This window comes from Aspergillus fijiensis (assembly GCF_003184825.1).
Source record: "Aspergillus fijiensis CBS 313.89 unplaced genomic scaffold BO72scaffold_20, whole genome shotgun sequence".
Taxonomy (NCBI): Eukaryota; Fungi; Ascomycota; class Eurotiomycetes; order Eurotiales; family Aspergillaceae; genus Aspergillus; species Aspergillus fijiensis.
In genome coordinates, this window is record NW_024468996.1 from 358590 (window position 1) to 382298 (window position 23709).

Consider the following 23709-nt stretch of genomic DNA (forward strand, 5'->3'; position numbering starts at 1 on the left):
CTGCTGAGGTTCTGGTAGACACACTAGTAGTTACATACTAGCTGATAAGCAAGATCAAGGATCGGCAATTTAGTGCTGGAGCTGTGGAGAGGGAGTGACCGGGGTGAGGGGGCTAGAGTTGTTGGTGGGTTGGTGGGTTGGTGGGAGGTTGAGGGAAAAGCAAGCAGCTGGGAGAGTTAACCGAAGATGGCGATCCTTGACGGGCAGCCACACTGGCGGGCATTCCCCACGTTGTTGGGGATCATGCCATCTCCGCCTTCACCTTTGTTTTGACCTTTTCCCCAAGTTCTTGGGATAATCTTGGCCGCAAGCAGAGCTCATGATAAAGACAGACTAGATTGTCGTCTCGTATATCTCCAGATTGCCCCCAGTCCGTCCACAACGCAATGCCCTGTGTCCCGCAAAAGACCGTGCAATGATTACCTCGACGCTGCAGCATGTGAAAGGCCAGCCAAGCGGTCACCCCAGTTCTTGCAATCCTTACGGTGTGGGACATACCTTGATTACCAGAAGTCGGCAAACTGACAAGAGAAACCAAGACCTCCAAGTCAGAGATCTAGAAGCCTCTGAGCTCGGCTCTCGCCAGAGTGTACTTGCGCAAAGCCGAGCGGCCTGTGCGGGGACTAGCCGGGGTAATGTGAAGCTATCGCGACGCCAATTACGTACTCCTGCTCAGCTACGCCAGCATTTTTGTTTCTCTGCACCGCAAATACATCATACAACACGATGTCTTGTTGGTATGATGGACTGCTGTGGAGGAAGAGGGGAAATAGAGGGAGTCCGAAAGGACTACAAGCACAAGCGATGCTGATGAACCGACGATTCCCACCGTTGGCTCGCTTGCAATGGTTGCTATTTCCGCCCACTTGGAGCAAGAGATCGCACCCAACAGGGATTATTTACTAAGGAAGATGATTCTACGGAGTTAATGGCAATAGCCGATCGACATACGCCGACGCCTGCGTGCAGCACCGCCGTTAGTGCGACCGGTCCGTACGTGAGATATATGAGGATCTATCTAGTGAGTCGACTAGTTCCATAGCTTCGATCTATCCTGACAGGCATTATAAGTATAATGAGCAGTTAAAAGAAGAAGGTAGAAGCGGTACTGCAAAGCGCGATTCTCGACACCTCCTTTCGGCGTCAGATCAGAACTATGCAACGCCTCAAAATAGGACAATTCCTGCTTGACTAACTATCTCCTGCGCCTCGACGCTGATCCAATCCCAACACCCATCTAACGCAACAGCATTACACCTAAAAACAGCTACAGCTCAACGAGACCAGTCTTACAAAGCTCACACTATATCCACACAATAATCGTACCCGTAACCTATTTATACACATCCAACCCAGAAACAAAACCCCTTCCAGAACAAGTAACAGTCCCTCATTCCTTCAGCGGATCATGACCCCAGTTCTTCAGCGACCGATAGCTCTTACTATCCGTGTTCTGCTTCGCGGTCTCCTCCTGGGCCAGATGCCGCTTGCAGTATGACACCACCCTCCGCATATGATCGATGTCCTCATCCGAGTACTTGGAGGCATCCTTGGACGGGTTGCTTTCGAGGATGTCCACGATTTTGCGACCACTATCAATTGCGGGAAAAGACACACTCAAGCTCAGCATACATGCGACATTACACGCAGGGCTACAAGGATGATCCCTGACGCAAAAAGAAAAAAAAACGAGAGGGTGCGGCTTACCTCTCATGCCCGATCGTCTCGCCTGACTCACTGTTCTTGCTCCAGCCGGAGGATTGGGACTGTTCCTCTTGGAGCCAATCGCGGAGCTCGTTGGGAGTCATGTTGACCAGCTCGTTGAATTCGCTGGGGTTTTGTTTTTTCCCGGATCAGCGCTACTTTTATTCGAGTGGCTCGTGGGTATGTTGGTTGTGATGCTTACTCGATAACCGTGTCCTTGCTTTTAACCATCTTGAAGTTGGTTTATTGGGATTGATTTTGTGTGCTTGGGGGGACCAGAAGTGTGGTTGAATTACCAGCTGTTTTGTACCTTCGGCTGGGTGGGCGTGACGTCACCCTTTTCCGCGAACAAACACCGGCGTCATCGTGTGTAGTGCATCTGAGCTGGCTGCAAACGCGGTCGGTTCCGAGATTCTATCAGAGGATTCTGCGGAGAATTACTCACCAAGTTAGGTAGAGTTCGATCGACCTCGAGCTTGGTTGAATTTTCGTGGTTCGGGGTAACTCGGTTACCGAGCGAACCATTTCTAGGTAGCTTCGAAGGCAGATAATGCAGCATAACATGAATACGCTGTGCGCTATAAAGTCCCTCATGTTCAATTGCGAGTATGCCTACAAATCCATTCATCCTCCAACAATTCTCTCGCTGAGCTACGCCGAGCAGGGTCCCACTGCAACATCTTCCGCACCAAGCGCAAGAAATCGGCCTTTTCCTGCCCTTCAAGGGTCGTTTCCCTCTGCTCAAGCGATATTGGCTCTTGCAATGGAATACCAGCACAGAATTCACCTGTAATGCCAGACGGGGTCAGCAAACATTGAACGTTTCACGGTGGAGATTACCTTACCTTCATCAGAGAAGAACTTGTGCTTTAGTCTGCCTCGAGCAAGCAGACTGGGTGGAGGAGGTCCAAGCAGGCGAATGATCTCTGCGAGATGGGCCCTACTTCGATACGTCTGATATTCTGGGTCGTATCCGGTGAACAGGGATCCGCCTTCAAACACATTCCAGATCTGTGAGAGAAGAGAGAACGTCAGAAAGCTCGCACGCAGCCAGGATCATCAGCGTCATTCGCTTACCATGCAACCAACATTCCAGATGTCAACACTATACGTCCACGGGGCCTCGAGGATCACTTCCGGTGCCCGATAAATATCAGGTTGAATATCCTCGAGGTGCTCAACATCACCAGGCATAGCTGAGCCAAAGTCACAAAGGACCGGGGCACCCCATTCCTTAGGCATCCCGAGCTCCCGGGATACGTAAATGGTCCTGCCATCAAGCTCTTTCCTCGGACAAGGGGTCTGAAGCTCTTCCTCAACAAAGTCCTCAAAGACAGAATCATCACCAATGCCGAACATAATATTGTCGGCCTTAATATCTGATAAACCTGAAGCGTAAGCATCACGAATTAAGGATCTCGGGGCACTCAAGGGGTATTGTTGGTAAATATACCAGTATGTATGATTTGGCATTCCGTATGTAAGTAATCGAGCGCCAAGAAAACGCGCTTGAGAATGAATGCCAGGACGGGCACAGGTAGTCTTTGCACCGGATTACGATGCAGAAAGGTCAAAGTACTCTCCCATAAAGGAGGATGTACCAGACAACGATGCTTATCGCCAGGTCCATCAATATCGAAAGAGTCAAGTAACGATCTAACAGCGCCACGACCTGGGTGGCTTTTCGAGCCCCTCTCTATACATCTGTACATGTTGAGCTCGTCATCCAATTGCTGTCCAAGAGATGCAGATGTAATGTAGATCTTAAGGGTAACATATCGACGATAACTTCAAGTTTGGCACGTGAGCAGGTTTGTTTTCAAACGGTCACTCTCATTTACGGCAGGGAATGCTCACTTCATATCCCGCGCAAGCCACACAGTCGAGCTAGCTCCGAATCCCAGTTTCCCGACAATTTGATATTGTTCCTTAAGAATCTCACCTATCCGAGCAGGATAATAACGAGAAGGAACATAGTCTGGCATAGTCTCTTCTTCAACTTTTTGACTGAGAGAGATCGGGAGGAAATTCGCGTTGGGGAAATTGAGGGGCTTCCATGTCCGTCCAAGCCGAGGTAAAGATCGTAAGAACGACGGTAACATTATCGAGAGCGATGCGAATGCACCTTTCGACTATCTTATCTGAAGCAAAACAGGAATATGAAATGTTATCAGCACCCTGCGCTGGTACAGATGATGTAGATGGCAAGGAAGCAAGGTACCTGGGGGAAAGGAGGACGTGAGGATCATTCTATCACGTGATGCGACCCTGCTGCACGATCATCTGAAGGAGAGCAGGGACGGGAAAAGAAAACAACCTCCGTGTAGCAGGTTTTGCACGAATGTGACCTGTTAACCAGTCAATACGTCTGCATGCTCAATACTCAGAGCGATTCTTTAAATCAAGCAGGCGCTTTCAAGCTCTGGCTTGAGCATACCGATTCAACGGTGCTCAGGTCATTGCGCAATCCGCGTGAAAATGACAAAGATGACCAGTGGAATTTACGCGCTCGAGTTTAACCTGCTAGACATAATAAGGCACCGGCTCAACGATCCCTGTAATCTACCCATCAATGAGAGCTCGACAGCAACCGCCGCTATACTCTAGTATCATTGAGTTCTTTTGCGCAAACCCAGGCACTATGCTACATAGGCTTCATTGGTTGCGACCACCTTTCGCCGTCGGAGCGCGCTTTGTTCCATCATGTGTGACTAGATTCAACACATTTCAACACATGAGATCCACCCAGCGGCTGTTCGAATGCCAGAGGCTCTTCGAGACAACCCAATGAAAACAGCCGGTCCTATTCCTCTTGCATTGTAGACTTTCTCTAACCGCTGAGTATAGTACATCTCGTCATGGGCATGGGCAATGTTCTCAGCATTTAAAGTCTCGCAACGTCCTCGCACTCAGCATCTGTGGATCACTAACTTTGCGCATATCAGCTCTGAACTCTGCTTTCCCTGTCTCAAAGTCATATATAACTCTCTCCTTTTTAGCAGTTTGAAGCACATTCGTCATGTCTAGAGCTTTTTCGACCGCTCGTCAAAGTCTCGCGAAATGGCTGGGGTACAATAAAGAGCTACTGCCTAGTGACTTCAGGAATGCCGCTGAGCGTTACTCCGAGAACGGTGCTGTGAAGGCAGGTCTATCATAGATTTACTGATACCTTTCTCTCTGCTAACTCGCGATTAGAAAGTCGGCAAGATCGAGTCCATTGAGATCTTGTAAGTACCACTTCAGATTCCTCCTAGGTACTTAATCACTTATCCATAAGCCATAGGCATCGCAACGACGGCAGCAGCCCTGTACACCAGTCTCACTTCAATCGAAACGACAAGGCGCTGGTTATCAGTGCCCGCATTACACCGGCTGACGGTAGTCGACCTCGAACCCACCACATCTATGCAGATGGTACTGGCACTATCAAGAAAGGCGACAAGCGCGAGTATTCGACGTCTTCCGGTCACAGAGCTTAAGCATTGCCTCTAGAGAGAATATTTTCCAATCACACAAGGCAATATGTTGACAACTCTGTGTGGTTATGTTCTAGTATGCTGGGATCGGAGGGAGAGAGGTGATCATGTCTGTTTAGAAATTTTGTATTCTTAGCACTCTATATATATCGTCACAGTGGGCTATTTGTGTGGGTTCTTGTCTTTCTTGGTGCTGTAGCTTGTCTAGGCACGCTACAGAGAATAGACAATACTACGATCTCTATTCAGATCAGTCCACATCAAAGTGTGCAATGTATATGAAGCCATATTGTTATTTCGACCTTGACTAACGCCTGCCCAAAAAAATCATGAGCAGATAACCAGGAAATACCAATTTTCTTGGGCTTCCTAAGGTATGTGAGGCAAGGAAGAGCAATAATTAACACCTATGAAATGACCAATCACTGCTCCTGAGACACTAGTTGACCTATGATCCACTTTCACATACAATATGCGCATGTTAGATGTTCACCACAGTGTATCTGTCAAGAAAAGGCCCTCATCGCAGAGACAATATGTGGTGGCTTTGATGGTCCCATAGAGACCAACTTCGTTATTAGTGGAATAGGTACAAAAGCATTTATCCTCGGGTGATGCTTTCGCGATGAGATAAGAATATGGTCCAGCAGTCATGTGCTATACCCAACATTGCGACAGACTCTACTCGAATCGAATGTCAGAAGCTCAGTCATGCCTTTTTTACAGAGATTGAGACAATAAACAAACGCATCGGAATGGTTGCATAGAAATACGAAATTGTTCCGTTGAAGCCGAAATATGCATGCACTGAATGCTTGGCCATCAGAGCACCTTCTTCTTATGCAAGCTTGAACTGACATTTAGTGCAGAGATCGTTTCTCCTACCCATTAAGCTGTTCCAGTGCGAATCTTTTGCTTTGACATTAAGTCAAGTCCACCAACTACCCGTGTAGGCGTAGGTGAGGGATATTTGAGTTGGCGAGGAGATGATGGTGGAGGCATACGTCGAGATTGTTGCTCGGTTGAGTATGATCACCCACATATGGATTATTGGCCCCTTCGTTGCGGGCTTTGATGCCTCTTGATGCATCGGTTCTTCGACATGAGACCACCATCCATAGACTAACTTTCGCCGGGAATAGGCCCGAGGGATAATTGCACGCTCTCATCCGTCCTAGCCCAGGCGAGTATGCCGGCAAAAGACAGAACGCAGACGGTCTACCGAAAGCCGCCGAGGGCAATTCCGCACCGCTGAATCTGCTTATAAACGAGCTCCTTGGCGAGGTAATCTTGGGTGGCATCAATAATCGTATCAAGCTCATCAACACCATCGAGACCTATCTCCGCCAGTCCGTTTGGCACATCAAAGCGAAATAGGCGGCTTGCATCATCCAGCTCGGTATGCTCCCTGATGAACTTATTCATGTCCCTCTCCGTATCGACATAGTCCTTGGGCATCGTCTTGATCAAGCCGAACATCGACTTATTGAGCCGCTTGATCGACGGTACGCCGGTTCCAATCGATATCAGACATTGGATCTGGCTATCCAACGATCCTGAAGGCCAGATTTCTCTGGCTTCTATCCAGACCTCCCGCACCGGGTTATTCGCTTCGGTGGTACTGTTGTAGAACTGTCGTCTGCTGGGGCCGATCGGAACGGGGTCGAACAGTGGTGGTGTGGACATACTCGCTTTCCCTGCTTGCCACACCTTCGCGGTCTTGAACAGCTCATTGGAGCAATATTTGCTGGGGTAGCTCGTCAAGGGGGCAGAGTTTCGTTTGGATCCGTCGTCTGTAACGCAGGCAAAGCTTCGTCGGGTCAGTCTTGCCAACTTGAAGAGAATGATCAATTCGACTGCATGCTTACACTCTGCACGAAGTATCAATGTCCCTCAGAAGCACATCGTCCTCATACCCAAGCTCGTGAAGAATTGCTTTCATCGCCGATTCCACCCTTCGTCCATCGTACTTCGACTGCCTGCACAGGTTGCTTGTGAAAGGGATATGTCTTTTGCGCGCGAAGACGAATTTCAGGAGTCGGCGGTAGGCATTGATACACTGGTCAATGTCCATCTTCAGGCGACCTAGCATTATTGCGATCAATCTAAAGTAGTTTAGCTGGCGACCGATGCTGCTGTGCAGTTATTGCGCAAGATCAGCTTACCCGCCCGAGCCCGAACCTCCGATGAGATCAAAATAGTCGCATGGCCGCGGCGTATTCTCGCCATCAATAGATTCCAAGATGTGCTTGAGAATATAAAGTGAAGAGAGGCTCCTAACTCCCCCGCCATCAAGGCTGAGGAGACTGATGTTGCGCTCCACCATTGATACAGTCAGTGGTTGTGTTGACTATAGATGTAAAGTCAATTCGAATGCTGTTCCAGATTCTCGAAGTCACACATTTCGGGAGCTTGAACGTCTAAATACGAACAGAAGGTACAATAAAGATTTTCGGTCAGATGAACCGCCTCATGACCCCGCGACGATGACGCAAAGTTGCTAATCCGATGAAGCACTATCGGGGCTGTGATTAGTGCAGCCAGTGGCAGGGGAGCTCCTGGTGACAGCATTTCCGACCCAGTGGGATGATCGACACTGTCAATGCGGGCTAGTGGCAGATGTTCATCGAATGGCATTGACGCCTCGTGCCCCGGGCATGTTAATTGGCGATGCCCAAGCCACAGACACGGACTGTCATCGTTAACTCTGATTAGATGAGCTTCTTCGTGTTGGAGGCTCCTGTGTCGCGCTTGGAGTTGAAAATCATAGGCTGCCATGGCCGCCACGTAGGGACGCTTAGCGCCATCAAGCTCCGAGGCCGGAAATTCCAACTATCATTGGGTCTCAGATGTTAAATATCCTTCTGCTTGAACTTACTCGATGCTGTCCACAGCTCTGTGTGGGAGCACATCATTCGTCTTGTATGATCTCGTGTGGCATTTAGGCCTGAAGGCTCGAAATTCACATTCCTTCCACCTTATAGCATATTCAAGATCCAGCATTAGCATGAGACTCGGCCCTGAAGCACCAGGCTCTGCGTTATATGTGATGATTGAGGGGCATTCTTTTCGCTTGTTGTGGTGGGAGTGCAGGTCTTCGCTGCGTCTTTTGCGGTGGCTCCGACTGGCTTTCTGTCAACTATACCAGGACTGTCAACACATGACTCTTATCAAAGAGATCAAGAATATCTTCAGATACAACATCAATAGACACTGATCGAAAATGGACGTATCGGGTTAAAGCTTCAGACAGCGAAGGGGAGGCGGAGAGAGAGTGGAAGAGAGAAGAGCTCGGAGAGCCTCCGACAGGCGGGGTATTCCGATTCTCTCCACCCTCACCTTCACACTCTATAGAAACTACCCCACGATCTCGACCCAAAGTTTACTTTACTTTACTTCTACCAACATCCTGCACCTACAAACCATCTTCCAAGCACCCAAGATGGTCCTCGCCAAGCCCGAAAACAAGAATGTCCTCAAATCCTTCGACCTAACCGGCAAAGTCGCCGCCATCACAGGTACAACAGTATCTCCATCCCAACCATCCACCTCTCTCTCACCAACCAAACAACAGGCGGCGCCCGTGGCATCGGCTTGGAAGTCTCGACAGCCCTAGCAGAAGCAGGAGCCGACGTGAGCCGCCTCCACCCCCTTCCAAACCCAACACCATCCCGCCCGCTAACAATCTCATTCCCCCCAAAAAAAGATCGCAATAATCTACAACAGCTCCTCCCCGGAAACCGCGACGACCCTCGCATCGACCCTGGCCTCCGCCCACAACATCAAAGCCAGCGCCTACCGCGCCGACGTCTCCGACCAAGCCTCCATCGCCGCCACCATCCAACAGATCGCCACCGACTTCTCGCGGCTCGACATCATCGTGGTGAACTCGGGGATTGTCTCCAACGTCCCGGCGGATGAGTACACGCCTGCCCAATGGCACGAGATCATGAAGGTCAACCTCGACGGCGCCTTCTGGACCGCCCAGGCCGCCGCGCGGATCTTCAAGGCCCAGGGCCATGGGAATGTTATCTTCACGGCGTCGGTCAGCGCGACGCTGGTGAATGTGCCGCAGAGGCAGGCTGCTGTATGTTCTTCCTTCCCCAGAGTCTTCCTGTGATGAGATCGGAGTGAGCTGGACCGCAGCTTGGGAAATGGGCGATCCAAGGGCTGCGCTGATGAATATGTCTTCGTTGGGACCGGGCTAGTATAATGCTTCCAAAGCGGGCGTCGTGCAACTGGCCAAATGCCTGGCCGTCGAGTGGGTGGATTTCTGTCGTGTGAATTGCATCTCGCCCGGGTTCATCGAGACGGATATCTTGGACATCCATCCGCAGGAGTGGCGGGAGAAGTGGTTTGGTATGATCCCGGCGCAGCGGATGGCGGACGCTTATGAGTTGAAGGGGGTAAGCTCTTTTGCCCTTTTTGGCTGCGTCTTGTAAAACCTTGAAGCAAATGCGGATGCTGACAGGATTCGTTGGGGTTGGTTAGGCGTATGTGTTCTGCGCGTCGGATGCATCGAGTTATATGACTGGGGCGAATCTTGTGATTGATGGAGGGTATACGCTTCCATGATGCATCCAACGGAGCCGGAAGAGAATCGAGGATGTATGGCTCAGGTATTATACTATCTCATCATCTTCTTTTTTTTGGTTTTCTCTTGGCCATGAAATTAAGGTAAGAGGATGCAAAAACTCTAGTCTAGCTATACAAATATACGTATACATGGATATCATAACAGTCCGACACCGAATCTCGTCTACACCAATCTGAAACACCTCGTGATATAGTCCCGCATCAAGCACATACATAGTCCGGAGTTCCAGGTGTATTCTTAATTCTCAATTCCCTACCGACCATCAAAAGTCTCATTGCTTGTTGACACCGCTCGTCGTCCCCAGCCACTGAAGAGCCCGCCCCCATTGGCAGGCTCTGCGGGTGCTTTGGATAAAGGTATACCCAGACTAGATGATGACCGGCCCAGGAACGAGAGTCGAGCTTCTGTGTTTTGGCCATTTCGCGAAACCACCTTGCGCAGTGCGTCGAGCGCTCCCTTGACCTCCTCGAGTTCCTGGCGTGCCACTGCCTCGGCTGTCTTTGCATTCACCAGTTCCAAAAGCAATGCTTCTTCCGCGGCCGGCTTGTTGTTTTCCGTCGCCAGGACTGATTGCAGCCCCAAGCTGCTCGACCGCTTGTTGAAAGTTGTGCTCTTCTGGCTCTTCTGCGAATTCGTGCGTACCAGTTTGAGTTCTCGCAGACCCGTACTCGTATATCCTTCGCTTGTGTCGCTCGTGGGAGATCCATATGATTCCGGCGGAGTATCCGAATTGCGGGTCTTGACAGTCCGCAGCTCGCGCACCATGCGTTCCAGACGCTGTCGCTCCCGATAGCTATCTTGAATGCGGCCACGGGCTTCGCGGAGCTGCTCCCGCAATGACGAATTGTCTTTGTCAATCTCGTCAATACGCCGGGTCAGGCCTGAGCACCGACTGGCCTCCGTGGCATGCATCTCCTTCCATCGCTTGAGGTCATCACGAAGTTGTTGCTTGGTCTGATCCATCGGAACATGCTTGGCAGATTCTACCGTGGCGAAGCGTGCGTCTGCCTTATGGACCAGGTCCATTGGAGGCTCATCGCTGGTTTGTTTGATGTACTGCAGCATTGACTTGGCCAGCGCTTGGTCTTCCTCGCGTTCCTCTCGCTCTTGCTGCAGCTCACGTGTGAGATCCGCATGTTGGCGCTGGAGATCGCTCAGAGCCATCAAGAGATCCTCGATCTGGGTATGAAGATCACGATCTTTATGTTGCGACATTGCAGATTTTGCGCGCGGCTTCGGTGCGTCCGTCGATAGCTCTGTCGGTGCTGTGCTGGCATCGGATGTCGATTCGACCGAGTTAAGTGTGGATGTCATGCTTTGTTTAGACGCCGATCGCCGGATAGCCGCGCTAGCGGCGTTAGGGTTGAGATTAACCGACTTGGTGGAGTTGTGGGAAGAGCCGGCCCAGAGCCGCCCCAGGAAGCGTGAGGCCGTTGCTTGCATCTGGGGAAAAGAGATACCGGTCGGCACACCCTGGGATTGATTGTAGCTGGCTTCTAAGGCTTGGAGACTTTCTTTCGTAACCAGCGACGTGAGTGAGACGAAGTCGTTAACGAATTCATCTGCATGGCAAGCGTAACTGTATATCATTAGTTGAAACTTCCAAGTATTCATGACAATTCACATACGTATCCCAGAGACTTCTCGACAACAGAAGCTGCATGACGTCCTCAAACTCGGCGCAAGCCATTATCTTCTTTTCGTTCCGCGTCATGAGTGACAGAGCCACGCGCATCAAGGTCTCGCAAGCTCCCTCAAGAAAGATCACATCGTAAATGCGAAGAAGCATTGGAAGAGGGCATGCGACTGCGAAAAATGATAAGAACCACTGCGACACATATACAGGCTCCACGTTGAGCGCCTCCAAGTGTGCAAATAATCCCGGTCGTAACCGAGACAAGAGGTTCTGGAACTGATACACTCGAAGATGAAGGCCCGAGAGGTCTGGGAGGTAGCAAGTCCGCAAGTCATAATGATCCATTAACCTGGAGCCATTAGTATTGAAGCTAGATTTCCGCGTGGTGGAGGACTTACCGCACAAGCACGCAGAATGCTTCTGCATCCGTCATGTGCATAAGCAAGGGACCAACGACAAAGCCTAGTCCTTGGCAGTAGCCGATCTTCGTGTCGTAGAGACTGAAACATTTCAAAACCCGACCCAGCATCTGCTGTCCTTCACCATTGGGGTCACGAAACATCTCCACATTGGGGAAGCTACGCCCTATATCCTTGCCGATCAACCCTTCATACGGACTTGTTTCGCCACAGAGCCTCTGATATTCTGATAACAAGGTCGAGTCTCGAGCACCAGCCAAGCTGGGCCACACGACGCCGCGGAGTGGGGGAGGAACACCGCTTCTAATCTTGTTCGAGGTCAAGGTTGGAAGGCGCTGGGCTGTCTGTGGATAGTCCGCGACCAAGGCTGCCCAGAATTCCAACTCAGTCATAGGCGGAGGAGGTAGTTGCGAGTATCGGAGGGACGACCGGGGGTCCTCGTCGATCAGGCGCTTGATCTGATGCAGGGACTGAGATCGAGACGGTCTTTGCGACACTTGCTGTGCATGAGTCTTCTTTGGTAGACCCGATTTGGGATTGGTCGCCAGGGCATTGTTCTCCTGTTCAAGACGTGCTAAAAGCAGAGCGGTTGACTGGCCCATGTCAGTCTGTGAGTGACTCCCACAGCGCATTCTGAAAGACATACCTCGTCTGATCCTTCACAACGGGGCTCCTGTTCTTCCGTCTTCTCCAATTCCTCCCAATCCACCGCATCTTGTCGATCATGTTCCCCACTACTGCGGCGGGATCGAGTCGAGCTGGAATCATCGCGGTATGCAACTGGCTGTAACTCGAATGTTTGTGGGTCTTGAATCGGTGTGGTTCTTGCGTCAGTCTCTTCGTCGCTTGAGTTCCCGCTTGTCGGAGTAATTATGTCGATCGGTGTGGGAGGAATATTCAGTGTCCGCCAGTCGGGTTGTGTGTCTTCTGAATTGGAGGTCAATGGTACGGTGACCATTGAGTCGGTGTCATGCGACACAGTGTTTGTCGAGTCCGAATGGACGTGCGATGGAGTGTTATCGGAGCTTTCTGAGGCCATTATGATTGTTCAAATTGCGATGGTGGATGTTGTTCAAGCAGTCCGCTGGCACATTCCTCGAGAAGATCTAGCCGTCAGGGGTGCTAATAGGGCGAGGGGGGTTGTTGATGAGCGCGACAAGAACGGTGGGGTTAATTCGAGAGCGAGACGCGATAAGGAAGATGAGCAGTCGGGAGAGGGGCCGTCAATGGCGACAGCATATCTTGCGTGGGTCGAATTGGCGCTTCTGCTCCGTCAGTAGAGGTGATCACCGCCTGTGCTCGTCGTTTGGGTGATCTGAACGGGGGTCAGATAAATGATGGGAAAGGGAAGGCCAGAGGGGGGGGGGAAAGAAGAAGAGAAAGGGAGACGGCGTTATTTTGGGGGGTGAGAAGAGAGGAGGGGAGGTTTCAGGGTCGAGAATTGGGGAATCAAGTGAGCAAGAGAGTGAGTCGCGATGAAATGGTTTAGTGTTAGTGTCGGCCACTAGCAACGCTGACACTCTTGCCTCCTCTTCTCCCCTCCCCCTCTCCTCCCTCTTCTAGTCTACCATTTGCTCAGGGGCCGCCGTCGGTTTTTGAGGGCATCCACCGAGCCTCGCCCCGTCGATCGCTTGCCAATAATCATCCCTATCGCCAACAAACAGCTAGACAACGAATTACTCCGGTTGCTTGCTCGGTTACCTCCATTCTACAGTGTCTCTGTACTATGCACAAATTGTCTAGATGTCGCGAACGATGGGAATCTGATGTCTGATATCTGTCCGCATTGTGAACCATGGAAATTGCCTGATCTAACCCGGAACTCCGTTTTTTGGTCGAACGGACACTAGTTAGCTATGAACAATTTTCGCCTTATTAATTATTATTATCTTGTATGACGCTCTTCCAGGTTCCCACCAATTTATTCGGCAGCCGGTCGATCCAATTTCCAAGACCCGTACGACTGCAGACTTACTCAGTATCATCACCTGAGCGATCGATCCACTATGGGTTCGCTAGCACTGCAGATGACGGGCAGAAAAAGGGAACAGGGGACGCATAGACACCGATGATTCGACAAGAGGGCCCAATCCAACATCAAACACTCGACTGCGACATCGACCGCAGCAGGTTGGCTACTTATTCTCCAAGGATTTCCGTACCTATGTAGTTAGTATGTTGGTGTGCATTCCACATGATGCTGACGGAAAGGACTGGAAGAAACTGCCCCTGAATGTAATTTTCAAACATGGCCTGACGCGTTTCAAGTGCCCGAGCGAATATAACATCGCACTTTGGTTGGAGGATTGCTGGAAGCTGAGTGGTATGATTGGCCTTGGCGGCCTTGCTCTAAGGCTGGTTACAGTACGTTACTGCCGAGCTCTTGTCAGGGTCCGAAACGTCCACGGATTCTAGAAGGCCTGCGGGTGATTCGGGCCAGCACCAAGAAGAGTATGGTGGCAAGACCAAGCAAGCTTGGTGTCACGGCTCACAAAATGCTGTGTCTGTTAATAGACTATTCAAGGTCCACTCTGCAATGCTGTAACTTGGACTGTATGATGGCTAGTCAAGTGAAGTCACTGCACATCGTAGCAAAGCAATGACTCAAGACATCGACTGAAGCAAAGGTCAACACATATTTTGGCCGCGGGGGCCACTCAGCACGGTACCCGCAAGATAACGAGTCCTTGCTCGTCAACATGTCAAGAATCCACCAGAACCATTTAAATCCCCAGATTGCAGGTATCACTATAGAACTTATCTCACATATAAGTGAGCATATACTAAGGTAGAGTTGATTGAATTCAGCAAGGGGATAGTCTGCTGGAACGATTGTATGACTATGTGTATGTATGTAGTAGCGGGTGGTGGTTGTCCAGGGTGACTCACTGCAGCCCCGAGCTGCCAGCTGTAGTTCAAGGAAAACCAACCTTTAAGAAGAGAAAGAGATCGAATCTCGCGTGGCACTCTTCAATAGATAATAACAATACAAAGCATGATGCCACTCCCGAATCCTCGCTTTGTGCTAAGAATAACCAACGGTCAAAAGTCAATGACGAGTTTGTTTCCCCTCCCCCGCGCCTGAGCCAATGGTCCTTGCATGTTTTGGTCGTACCTTCCGCTTTAGGCCCGAGTGTTTGGGATTTACTCTTTCGGGTGAAGCCTGCGCCACTCGTGGGGCGGACCAACCTTGATCCGCGCCGGTCGCTGTTCAGTTTCTTTGAATCGCCGCTCAGTCGCAACAGCGCGTCAACAAAGAACGACGACAAAACTACTAAACACGGCCGACAACAAAGGTAACCAGCGGGGGGACAGGTTACACCTTCATACAACACCCGACTATCCCCTCTTGTATATCAGATAGCCTCCACCGGCGAGGTCGATTTCACACTAACTAATCTTCTTCGTTTCTCCTGTCTTGTCACTCTTTGCCCTCCTTTCCCCTCGTTCACTCTTTTACACGCGCCCCGAGCGTATTCAACCCACAATGGACGATTCCATGGTGGAGTCCGTCTTCGAGGACGATGGATCCGACTTCGCCCCCGAGCCAGCTCCTGTATGCTGCAATCTGTCCCAAGCTTTCATTCGACAAATACTAATCGTTGCGTGAACGGTACAGAAACCCAAAGCCAAGGCGGCGCCCAAAAAAGCGGCAGCTTCAAAGGCAGCGCCTAAGAAACTAACCCAAACCAAGTTGACGGCAAAGTCTGCATCCAAAGCAGCACCCAAGAAGCGGACCAAGCCCGACAGCGACGATGAAATGGACGACGCCGACCCCCTTTCCGATATCGACTCTATCATGTCTCACACCCCTCCTAAGAAGGCCAAGAAGGCTCCGGCCGCTTCGAAGAAGGGAGGCAGCAAGCCTCTTGCCGACGTTGAGAACGAGTCATTTGGAAAGGCTGACTCCGCTGGTGATGATGTCGCCATGGACGCATCCGAAAAGTTCCAGAGGGTAAGACTTGATAATGTCTACTGGAGGGGAAGCAGCGCAGCTGATACTTAGTTTTTTAGCTTGATCCGCGCGAGCATATCCTCAAACGTCCGGATACATACGTCGGATCCGTTGAACGCACAGAACAGATGATGTGGGTTTACAACTCGGAAACGGATGGTATGGAATTCCGCGAGGTCTCGTTTGTTCCAGGTCTCTATAAGATCTTCGACGAAATCGTCGTCAACGCCGCCGACAACAAACAAAATGACCAAAGCATGGATGAGATTCGCGTGACGGTCAACCGGGAAGCCGGCGAGATTAGCGTGTGGAACAACGGCAACGGTATTCCCATCGAATGGCACAAAACCGAGGATATGTACATTCCGCAGCTCATCTTCGGTAACCTTTTGACCTCGTCTAATTACAACGACGAGCAACAGAAGGTCACGGGTGGCCGGAACGGTTATGGTGCTAAGCTCTGTAACGTGTTCTCCACCGAGTTCGTACTGGAAACACAGGACTCACGCCAAAAGAAGAGGTATAAGCAGATCTGGACTAACAACATGTTGAATTGTGGAAAGCCTAAAATCACCGATGCGAAGGGAGAAGACTACACCAAGGTCACATTCAAGCCTGACTTCGCCAAGTTCGGAATGACGGGCATTGACGATGATTTCGAGGCGCTTGTCAAACGTCGTGTTTATGACTTGGCTGGAACAGCGAAGGTGGCCGTTAAGCTGAACGGTACCCGCGTTCCCGTACGGAACTTCAAGAAGTACATGGAAATGTACACCAAGGCTATTAGGAGGGAGCGCGGCGAGGAGGGCGCGGGAGCCAAAGATGAAATCATCACCTGCAGCCCGGACCCTCGATGGGAGGTCGGTTTTGCGGTCTCTGATGGCTCCTTCCAGCAGGTGTCCTTTGTCAACTCCATCGCAACTACCCAAGGAGGGACACACGTGAACTACATCGCGGATCAGATTTGTAGTAAGCTCGCCGAGACTGTCAAGAAGAAGAACAAGAATGGCGCCACGCTGAAGCCAGCCCAAATCCGCAACCACATCTTCATCTTCGTCAACGCCCTGATTGTCAACCCGGCGTTCACCTCCCAGACCAAAGAACAGCTCACGACCAAAACATCCCAATTCGGTAGCAAATGCGTTCTCGATGACGACTTTTACAAAAAGGTTCTGAAGACAGAGGTGATGAACAACATCTTGCACTTTGCCCAGCAAAAGGCCGATCAGATGTTGAAGAAGACGGACGGTGGCCGGCGCAGCCGCATGAACAACCCCAAATTGACGGATGCCAACAAGGCTGGTACTAAGGACGGTCATCACTGCACCCTGATCTTGACTGAGGGTGAATCAGCCAAAGGTCTGGCCGTGGCTGGACGATCAGTTGTTGGCCCTGACCTGTTCGGTGTGTTCCCGCTGCGAGGAAAGCTGCTCAACGTGCGTGATGCGTCTTTTGATCAGATCTCGAAGAATGCAGAGATCCAGAACATCAAGAACTTCATTGGTCTTCAACACAAGAAGGAATACACGGACACCCGCGGTCTTCGCTATGGTCACTTGATGATCATGACGGATCAGGATCACGACGGTAGTCACATCAAGGGGTTGCTCATTAACTTCCTTCAAGCCCAATTCCCCAGTTTGCTAAAGATTCCTGAGTTCCTGATCGAGTTCATTACTCCCATTGTCAAGGTGTGGAAGGGTGATCCCAAGAATCCCACCAAGCAACGGTCCTTCTTCACCATGCCAGAATATGAGGTGTGGAAGGAGGAGCACAAACACGAACGCGGCTGGGAGCACAAGTACTACAAGGGTCTGGGTACCAGCACCACTGAAGATGCCCAGGTCTACTTCCGTGACCTCGATCGTCACTTGAAGGAATTCCACACACTGCAGGATAATGAGGCTGGGCTGATTGAACTCGCCTTTTCTAAGAAGAAGGCGGATGAGCGAAAGGAATGGCTTCGTCAATTCAAGCCTGGAACGTTCCTCGACCACTCCGTGTCCAAGATCACATATACCGACTTCATCAACAAAGAGCTTATCTTGTTCAGTATGGCGGATAACGTCCGGTCTATTCCTTCAGTTGTTGATGGTCTTAAGCCTGGTCAGCGCAAGGTCTTGTACACTTGCTTCCGTCGCAACTTGAAGAAGGACATGAAGGTTGTCGAGCTTGCTGGTCACGTTTCGGGTATGACCGCGTACCATCACGGTGATGTTTCACTGCAACAGACTATTGTCGGTCTAGCGCAGACCTTCGTTGGTTCCAACAACTTGAATGTCTTGGAGCCTAGCGGTAACTTCGGTAGTCGTCTTCAGGGTGGATCCGACTGTGCTAGCGCGCGTTATATCTACACTCGACTCTCTCCGTTTGCTCGTCGTGTCTTCCACCAAGCGGACGAACCTCTTCTGACCTACAACGTGGATGACGGAGCTACGATTGAGCCGGAGACCTACGTACCCGTTGTTCCCATGATTCTCATCAACGGTGCTGATGGTATCGGCACAGGTTGGAGTTCTTCTATTCCCAACTACAACCCAGAGGATATTGTGGACAACCTGAAACGAATGATGGACGGTGAACCCACCAAGCCTATGCAACCTTGGTTCCGAGGCTTCACTGGTGAAGTCACCGACATTGGCGGCGATCGATTCAAGTTTAGTGGTGTCATCAAGGAGACCGGGGAGAAGGAAGTCGAGATTACCGAACTTCCTATCCGTACCTGGACCCAGGACTTCAAGGACAAGCTTGAAGACATCATCAAGGCTGAGAAGACGCCCTCTTTCATCAAGGACTACAAAGACTACAACACTCACACCAAGGTTCATTTCGTCATCCAGCTTGACGAAAAGAACATGAAGACTGCATTGTCCGAAGGATTGGAGGAGAAGTTTAAGCTTACAAAGACTATCGCCACCACCAACCTGGTCGCTTTCGATCCCGAAGGGCGGATCACGAAGTATGCTACAGTCGATGACATCCTTAAGGAGTTCTATGCGCTACGTCTGAAGTTCTACGAGCGACGCAAGCAACACCAGCTCTCAGAACTGCAAAAAGACTTGGACAAGCTCAGCAACCAGGCGCGCTTCGTTCAGATGATTATTGACGGGGATCTGGTCGTTTCAAAGAAGAAGAAGGCCGTCCTTGTTCTTGAATTGAAAGACAAGGGTTTTAAGCCGTTCCCCAAGGTCGCTCAAGCCGTCAAGGCAGGCGAGACTGAGCCAGCTCTCGAGGATGATGAGGAGGAGTCGGCCAACGAAAAGGAGGACACCAACAACCTCTCCAATGCCTACGACTACTTGCTGGGTATGGCTATCTGGTCCTTGACGCAGGAGCGCGTGGAGAAGCTCCGCAAACAAATTGGCGACAAGGAGATGGAGGTCGACGCCTTGATCAAGCTGTCCAAGGAAGACATCTGGAGACAGGACCTGGATGACTTCATCAATGAGTGGCGATTCCAGCTGGATGACGAAGCCCGTCGCGAGCGCAAGGTCATGCAGATGGGTCGTCGTGCCTCCTCCAAGTTGATGACTGCCGCCCGTGGACCTGTCGGTCGGAAGCGTAAGGCCGCCCTGGATGAGGATCCCGATGATGAAGACTTTGCTGCGCCGAAGCCCAAGAAGGCTGCTGCGAAGAAGGCTGCACCGAAGGGGACACTGCACAATTTCCTAAGCAAGTCTCCTACCAAGCCCGCTGCGAAGCCGATCGACGATGACTCCGACGACGATTTCTTGGAAGTCCTTCCTAAGAAGAGCCGAGGTGGATCGTCGAAACCCGAACCTGTCCAGAAAGAAGAACCAGTGTCGGGTGATTCAGACATTGAGATCTTGCCCAAGAAGAGTCGAGCTACTTCCAAGGCCTCTACTAAGGTAAAGTCTGAGGACCCTGAAAGCTCCGAAGTCAAAGAAGCTCCCAAGCGTGGACGGAAGCCCAAGTCGAAGCCTGCAGACGATGACGACCTCGATGACGATGCCTTCCTCGAAATCGCCAAAGCACAGGCCTCTGAGGCTGCCAAGTCCTCCCCTAAACCTGCGCGGGCGGCTCGCAAGGCAACTAAGTATGCCCTGAGTGATTCAGACAGTGACAACGGAGATGACTTGTTGGGAGACGTGAGCAAGATGGTGAAGGGAATTGGTGGCACCGCGGGCGGGTCTACGTCGAATTCTCTCGAGCTCTTCTCAGAGCAGTCTGGGCCTGGCAGCCGCTCGGGACTGCAGACCAGCACCAAGCCATCCAAGGCCTCTCCTGACTTCGATGCGGACGAGACCGACTACAGCAAGTTGGTGCCCCAGGGCTCTCCCCGGCGGTCCCTTCAGGTGAAGTCCAAGGAACCGGCTACTCTGTTGGATGATAGCGATGAGGATGAGCCTGTGAAGCCAGCGGTCACTAAGGCGAAGCCGGCCGCCAAGGGTAAGGCTGCTGCTTCAACTGCTGCTAAACCGGCCGCCAAGACGCGTGGTCGCCCGAAGAAGGATGCCACCACCAAGACTGCAGCTGCAGCACCTACAAAGCAGACCACCCTGTCTCCAGCTGCGAAGGCCTATGCTTCGAAGCAGGCGAAGACCAGCGCCGCGGCGAAGAAGAAGCAGCTGGCGGATGATCTGTCCGACGATGACATCGATGCCATGGCGAATGACATTTTGGATTCGCCGGCGGCTCCCGTCAGTCGGCCTTCGCGACGCACGGCCACCACGAAGAAGAAGACCTATGTGATTGACGATGATGATGATAGCGATGATATTGGTGGAGGGGGCAATGACTCGGGAGATGACTTTGAAGACAGCGAGTGAGTGATGGATGGAATTGATGGAAATTTAGAAGGGATCTTTCGATGCTGAGCGTCCATGGGAAGCCCTGGCCCCGTCATTTTTTCATTGTGTTTCTTTCCTACTTCTCTTCATTACAGGATCTATATTCTTTGTCTATTAATAGGATGTGTTCATAAATTGCAAAGGGAAAGATGTCCTGCGGGCGTTTTTGTTTATAATTGGGGGGATCTTGAGTTGGAAGCAATGAAAGCAGAATTGCAGATTGCCAAGTGCCAATATTCCAAGCACTACGTAGTGGGACCGTAAGGCTGCCACTGCACACTGCAAGCACGAACCTGAAGGAGTTCTCGAATTCTCTTCTCGTCCGAGTAAGTTCAGGCGCCGACCGACCGGACTTCAGGCCGATCTCCGGCAGACCCACTGAGCTAGTGTGGCCTCAAGCGTCATCGTCTTGTTCCTTCGGTGACCCGCGGATCCTCTCAAATTCCCAAATCCTCCCAGATCCCTCACTTCTAACAGGCGGACTATACTGCCCCTCCTGGATAGTTCAAGGAGTTAGGAGTTAGTTCCCTTCTCTGGCCATCGAAGAAGTGGATCTGGTGGGTCGGAAGGATGTGAGGTCGGCGTTCATCCGGTCTCGAGCCACCTTTTGCTCTCAATTTCTCATTTCTTCTCACTTTCCCATTAATCAGCATTGTTGCCTTTAACTGTGTCCATGTCGTCAAGGTTTGTCACTCCCTTTCTCTTTCCAATCCGTCTGGCCATTCCGCTTTTTGGTGCTTCTATCCACCCGCAACGGTTGCGTCTGTTTCACTGACTCTCTCATGCAGGCCTATCTTCAATATCGACGCATCGGCCACGCCGTGCGCAGGCAGCTCGAAGAAGAGTATCCGGGCTTTTCCCGAGCAGAAAAGACCGATGATTTGACCGGCGGCGATGTCACGAGCAACGACACCCAGCGGCACCCACAGTACAGTCAATTGCCTGGCGTGCAGCTGAAGGAGATTGTCGACGACGATGGAACCACCTCCTCCATTCTCCTCGTCGAATGGGAACACGACCACGACCCCATCAATCCACGCAACTACAGCCTCGCCGCGCGGATCTCGGCGACCCTGCTCGTGACTGCGCTGGCGTTCGCTGTGGGATGTGCGTCGTCAATTGAGTCAGGGGTCATGCCTCAAAACGCCGCTGCGTTCCATGTCAGTGATGTCGTTGCCTCTCTGGCAACGGGCATGTACCTGCTTGGGTTCGCCGCTGGGTCCATGGTGTCTGGTCCTCTGTCCGAGGTCGTTGGCCGCAATGCCGTGTACACGGGGTCTCTCACCCTGTTCATGATTTTCATCATGGCCTCTGGGTTGGCGCCGAATATCGGGGCGCAGATCGTGTTTCGGTTTCTGGCTGGCGTGTTCGGCTGTCCTCCGTTGACTTGCGCCGGAGGGACCATCGCTGATCTGTGGAATCCGTTGGAAAAGACACTCACCTTCCCTCTCTATGCGATCTTGTCGTTTGGCGGGCCTGTGCTCGGTCCGGTGATTGCATCGTACATGGGCGAGGGCACGCTCTCCTGGCGGTGGACCAACTGGATCATCCTGATTCTCTCAGGGTTCATCTTTGCATTAATCCTTCTGTTGCAGCCGGAAACGTATGGCCCCATGCTACTCAAATGGAAGGCGCGTCATCTCCGGAACCTCACGGGCGATCCGCGCTACAAGTCCTCCATGGATCTCCAGAAGACCGCGCTCCTGTCCAGAATCAGCAACGCATGCATCCGACAATTCAGTCTCACCATCCACGAGCCCATCATTCTGCTGATTTCCCTCTACATGACCGTGATCTACATCGTGCTGTTCACCTTCTTCGACGGCTACACCTACATCTTCTCCGACATCCACGGCCTCTCGCAGGGTCTCACCAACATCGTCTGGGTCGCGATGTACGTGGGGATCTGCCTCGCGGGGTTATTTGTGCCACTGATCTACCGCTGGACGAAGCGAGAGTTCAAACAAGCCGCTCTTGCGCCTTCGTCATCCTCATCATCTGACAACGACGAACCTATCGACCCCAACCCGAACAACCCGCACGAGCAGCAGCAACAGCAACAGCAACCGTCCCAACCCATCCCTGATGAAAAGCCTCACCACCACCACGCCCCGCGCCCCGAAAACCGGCTCTGGTTCGCCATGATCGGCAGCCCGTTCATCCCCGTCAGCCTGTTCTGGATGGGGTGGACCTCGTACTCCAGCGTGTCGGTGTGGTCGCCGATCGTGGCCTCGGCCGTGTTCGGCTTCGGCACCATCACGGTCTTCATCTCGTCGTACATGTACGTCATCGACGCGTACGACATCTACGCCGCGTCGGCGCTGGGCTTCATGACCGTCTCGCGCTACTGCGCCGCCGGCGGGATGACGGTGGTGGGCGTGCCATTCTACCAGAACATGGGGGTGCATTGGACGCTGACGATCCTGGGGGCGATCAGTGCGCTGATGGTCCCCGTGCCGTATGGGTTTTACCGGTGGGGGGTGAAGATCCGTGGGTGGAGTCGGTTTGCGGTTTAGGTTACATTAACAGTGAGTGGAGGTTTTGTTGAGAGGAGAGAGGCTGCATCGGTGCAGTAATCTTGGGGCGTGGATGGTTGGGGATTGGTGGGTTGGGTCGGGTATGGTTGGCTGAGGGGCGGTCCTCGGCCTGCGTTTGCTTCTTTCTGGGCCTTTTCCATGCCTCTGGAGGCTTGAGCTCCTTCGCGCCGCTTCTTGTCGCCTGTGCCTGGCTCATTCACTGCGCGGTCCTTTTTGGGGCAGAGGTGGTTTGACTTTGTGGGATGCATCAAAAGTGATACATCGGTTAGATACTTAGATTGATAGATCGGTACAGTACACATCTGGATAGATGGCATAATGTAATTAGAAGGGATTCGAATATAGACAGATCGGATACAGTGATCATGGTCATGGTAAGATACTAAGTCCGTCCCTCTGGGAAACTAGAGACGGACATGGAGAGGAACACCTGCATATACTACGCCTATGTACTGTAACATTCAGGCACCTAACCAGCACGAAGAGAACTAAACCCCCATCATCCCAACAAACAAAAAAAAAAAAAAAAAAAAAAAAAAAAAACTCAAAGGACGACCACCCCGCAGCATCACAA

The 23709-nt window shown here is 51.6% G+C and overlaps 8 protein-coding genes across 8 annotated transcripts; 4 read left to right on the forward strand and 4 right to left on the reverse strand.

Annotated features, from left to right (window-relative positions):
- Window positions 1-1166: 1166 nt before the first annotated feature.
- BO72DRAFT_447648 (DUF3140 domain-containing protein) lies at window positions 1167-2204 on the reverse strand. The gene is made up of 4 exons (XM_040944602.1): window positions 2150-2204; window positions 1907-2092; window positions 1708-1830; window positions 1167-1592 (listed from the first exon to the last, which is right to left on the reverse strand). Exons 2-4 carry the CDS (start codon window positions 1933-1935, stop codon window positions 1391-1393), a joined length of 354 nt encoding a protein of 117 aa, XP_040801877.1. The 5' UTR covers window positions 1936-2092; window positions 2150-2204; the 3' UTR covers window positions 1167-1390.
- A 96-nt stretch (window positions 2205-2300) lies between these two features.
- On the reverse strand, window positions 2301-3806 carry BO72DRAFT_376936 (putative protein kinase; the record flags this gene model as incomplete). The annotated part of the gene is made up of 5 exons (XM_040941237.1): window positions 2301-2491; window positions 2550-2715; window positions 2782-3083; window positions 3158-3492; window positions 3562-3806. 5 exons carry the CDS (start codon window positions 3804-3806, stop codon window positions 2301-2303), a joined length of 1239 nt encoding a protein of 412 aa, XP_040801878.1.
- An 803-nt stretch (window positions 3807-4609) lies between these two features.
- Window positions 4610-5407, forward strand: BO72DRAFT_97917 (uncharacterized protein). The gene is made up of 3 exons (XM_040950853.1): window positions 4610-4846; window positions 4900-4931; window positions 4982-5407. Exons 1-3 carry the CDS (start codon window positions 4724-4726, stop codon window positions 5181-5183), a joined length of 357 nt encoding a protein of 118 aa, XP_040801879.1. The 5' UTR covers window positions 4610-4723; the 3' UTR covers window positions 5184-5407.
- A 991-nt stretch (window positions 5408-6398) lies between these two features.
- Window positions 6399-7506, reverse strand: BO72DRAFT_376788 (uncharacterized protein; the record flags this gene model as incomplete). The annotated part of the gene is made up of 3 exons (XM_040941230.1): window positions 6399-6990; window positions 7049-7285; window positions 7346-7506. The coding sequence occupies 3 exons, from the start codon at window positions 7504-7506 to the stop codon at window positions 6399-6401; spliced, it is 990 nt and encodes a 329-aa protein (XP_040801880.1).
- A 784-nt stretch (window positions 7507-8290) lies between these two features.
- BO72DRAFT_97996 (SDR family oxidoreductase) lies at window positions 8291-9892 on the forward strand. Its single transcript, XM_040950854.1, has 5 exons — window positions 8291-8698; window positions 8755-8813; window positions 8887-9267; window positions 9389-9586; window positions 9672-9892. Exons 1-5 carry the CDS (start codon window positions 8623-8625, stop codon window positions 9753-9755), a joined length of 798 nt encoding a protein of 265 aa, XP_040801881.1. The 5' UTR covers window positions 8291-8622; the 3' UTR covers window positions 9756-9892.
- Window positions 9893-10029: 137 nt separating this feature from the next.
- BO72DRAFT_376995 (putative GTPase activating protein (Evi5)) lies at window positions 10030-12871 on the reverse strand (the record flags this gene model as incomplete). Its single annotated transcript, XM_040941240.1, has 4 exons — window positions 10030-11356; window positions 11406-11762; window positions 11812-12425; window positions 12479-12871. 4 exons carry the CDS (start codon window positions 12869-12871, stop codon window positions 10030-10032), a joined length of 2691 nt encoding a protein of 896 aa, XP_040801882.1.
- Window positions 12872-14868: 1997 nt separating this feature from the next.
- On the forward strand, window positions 14869-20828 carry BO72DRAFT_477133 (DNA topoisomerase 2). The gene is made up of 3 exons (XM_040947420.1): window positions 14869-15388; window positions 15452-15787; window positions 15847-20828. The coding sequence occupies exons 1-3, from the start codon at window positions 15320-15322 to the stop codon at window positions 20575-20577; spliced, it is 5136 nt and encodes a 1711-aa protein (XP_040801883.1). The 5' UTR covers window positions 14869-15319; the 3' UTR covers window positions 20578-20828.
- BO72DRAFT_477134 (MFS transporter) lies at window positions 20800-23480 on the forward strand (the record flags this gene model as incomplete). The annotated part of the gene is made up of 2 exons (XM_040947421.1): window positions 20800-20850; window positions 21387-23480. The coding sequence occupies 2 exons, from the start codon at window positions 20800-20802 to the stop codon at window positions 23112-23114; spliced, it is 1779 nt and encodes a 592-aa protein (XP_040801884.1). The 3' UTR covers window positions 23115-23480.
- Window positions 23481-23709: the final 229 nt, after the last annotated feature.

Excerpts from the sequence above, each read along its gene's own strand:
- BO72DRAFT_447648 (XM_040944602.1), bottom strand. The coding sequence starts at position 1,935 with ATGGTTAAAAGCAAGGACACGGTTATCGA. Across the intron at positions 1,831-1,906 it reads AGCAAGGACACGGTTATCGA|CGAATTCAACGAGCTGGTCA; the intron begins GTAAGCATCACA and ends ACAAAACCCCAG. Across the intron at positions 1,593-1,707 it reads GAGACGATCGGGCATGAGAG|TGGTCGCAAAATCGTGGACA; the intron begins GTAAGCCGCACC and ends CGCAATTGATAG.
- BO72DRAFT_97917 (XM_040950853.1), top strand. The coding sequence starts at position 4,724 with ATGTCTAGAGCTTTTTCGACCGCTCGTCAAAGTCTCGCGAAATGGCTG. Across the intron at positions 4,847-4,899 it reads CCGAGAACGGTGCTGTGAAG|AAAGTCGGCAAGATCGAGTC; the intron begins GCAGGTCTATCA and ends ACTCGCGATTAG. Across the intron at positions 4,932-4,981 it reads ATCGAGTCCATTGAGATCTT|CCATAGGCATCGCAACGACG; the intron begins GTAAGTACCACT and ends CTTATCCATAAG.
- BO72DRAFT_97996 (XM_040950854.1), top strand. The coding sequence starts at position 8,623 with ATGGTCCTCGCCAAGCCCGAAAACAAGAATGTCCTCAAATCCTTCGAC. Across the intron at positions 8,699-8,754 it reads CAAAGTCGCCGCCATCACAG|GCGGCGCCCGTGGCATCGGC; the intron begins GTACAACAGTAT and ends ACCAAACAACAG. Across the intron at positions 9,268-9,388 it reads TGCCGCAGAGGCAGGCTGCT|TATAATGCTTCCAAAGCGGG; the intron begins GTATGTTCTTCC and ends GGACCGGGCTAG.
- BO72DRAFT_477133 (XM_040947420.1), top strand. The coding sequence starts at position 15,320 with ATGGACGATTCCATGGTGGAGTCCGTCTTCGAGGACGATGGATCCGAC. Across the intron at positions 15,389-15,451 it reads TCGCCCCCGAGCCAGCTCCT|AAACCCAAAGCCAAGGCGGC; the intron begins GTATGCTGCAAT and ends TGAACGGTACAG. Across the intron at positions 15,788-15,846 it reads CATCCGAAAAGTTCCAGAGG|CTTGATCCGCGCGAGCATAT; the intron begins GTAAGACTTGAT and ends TTAGTTTTTTAG.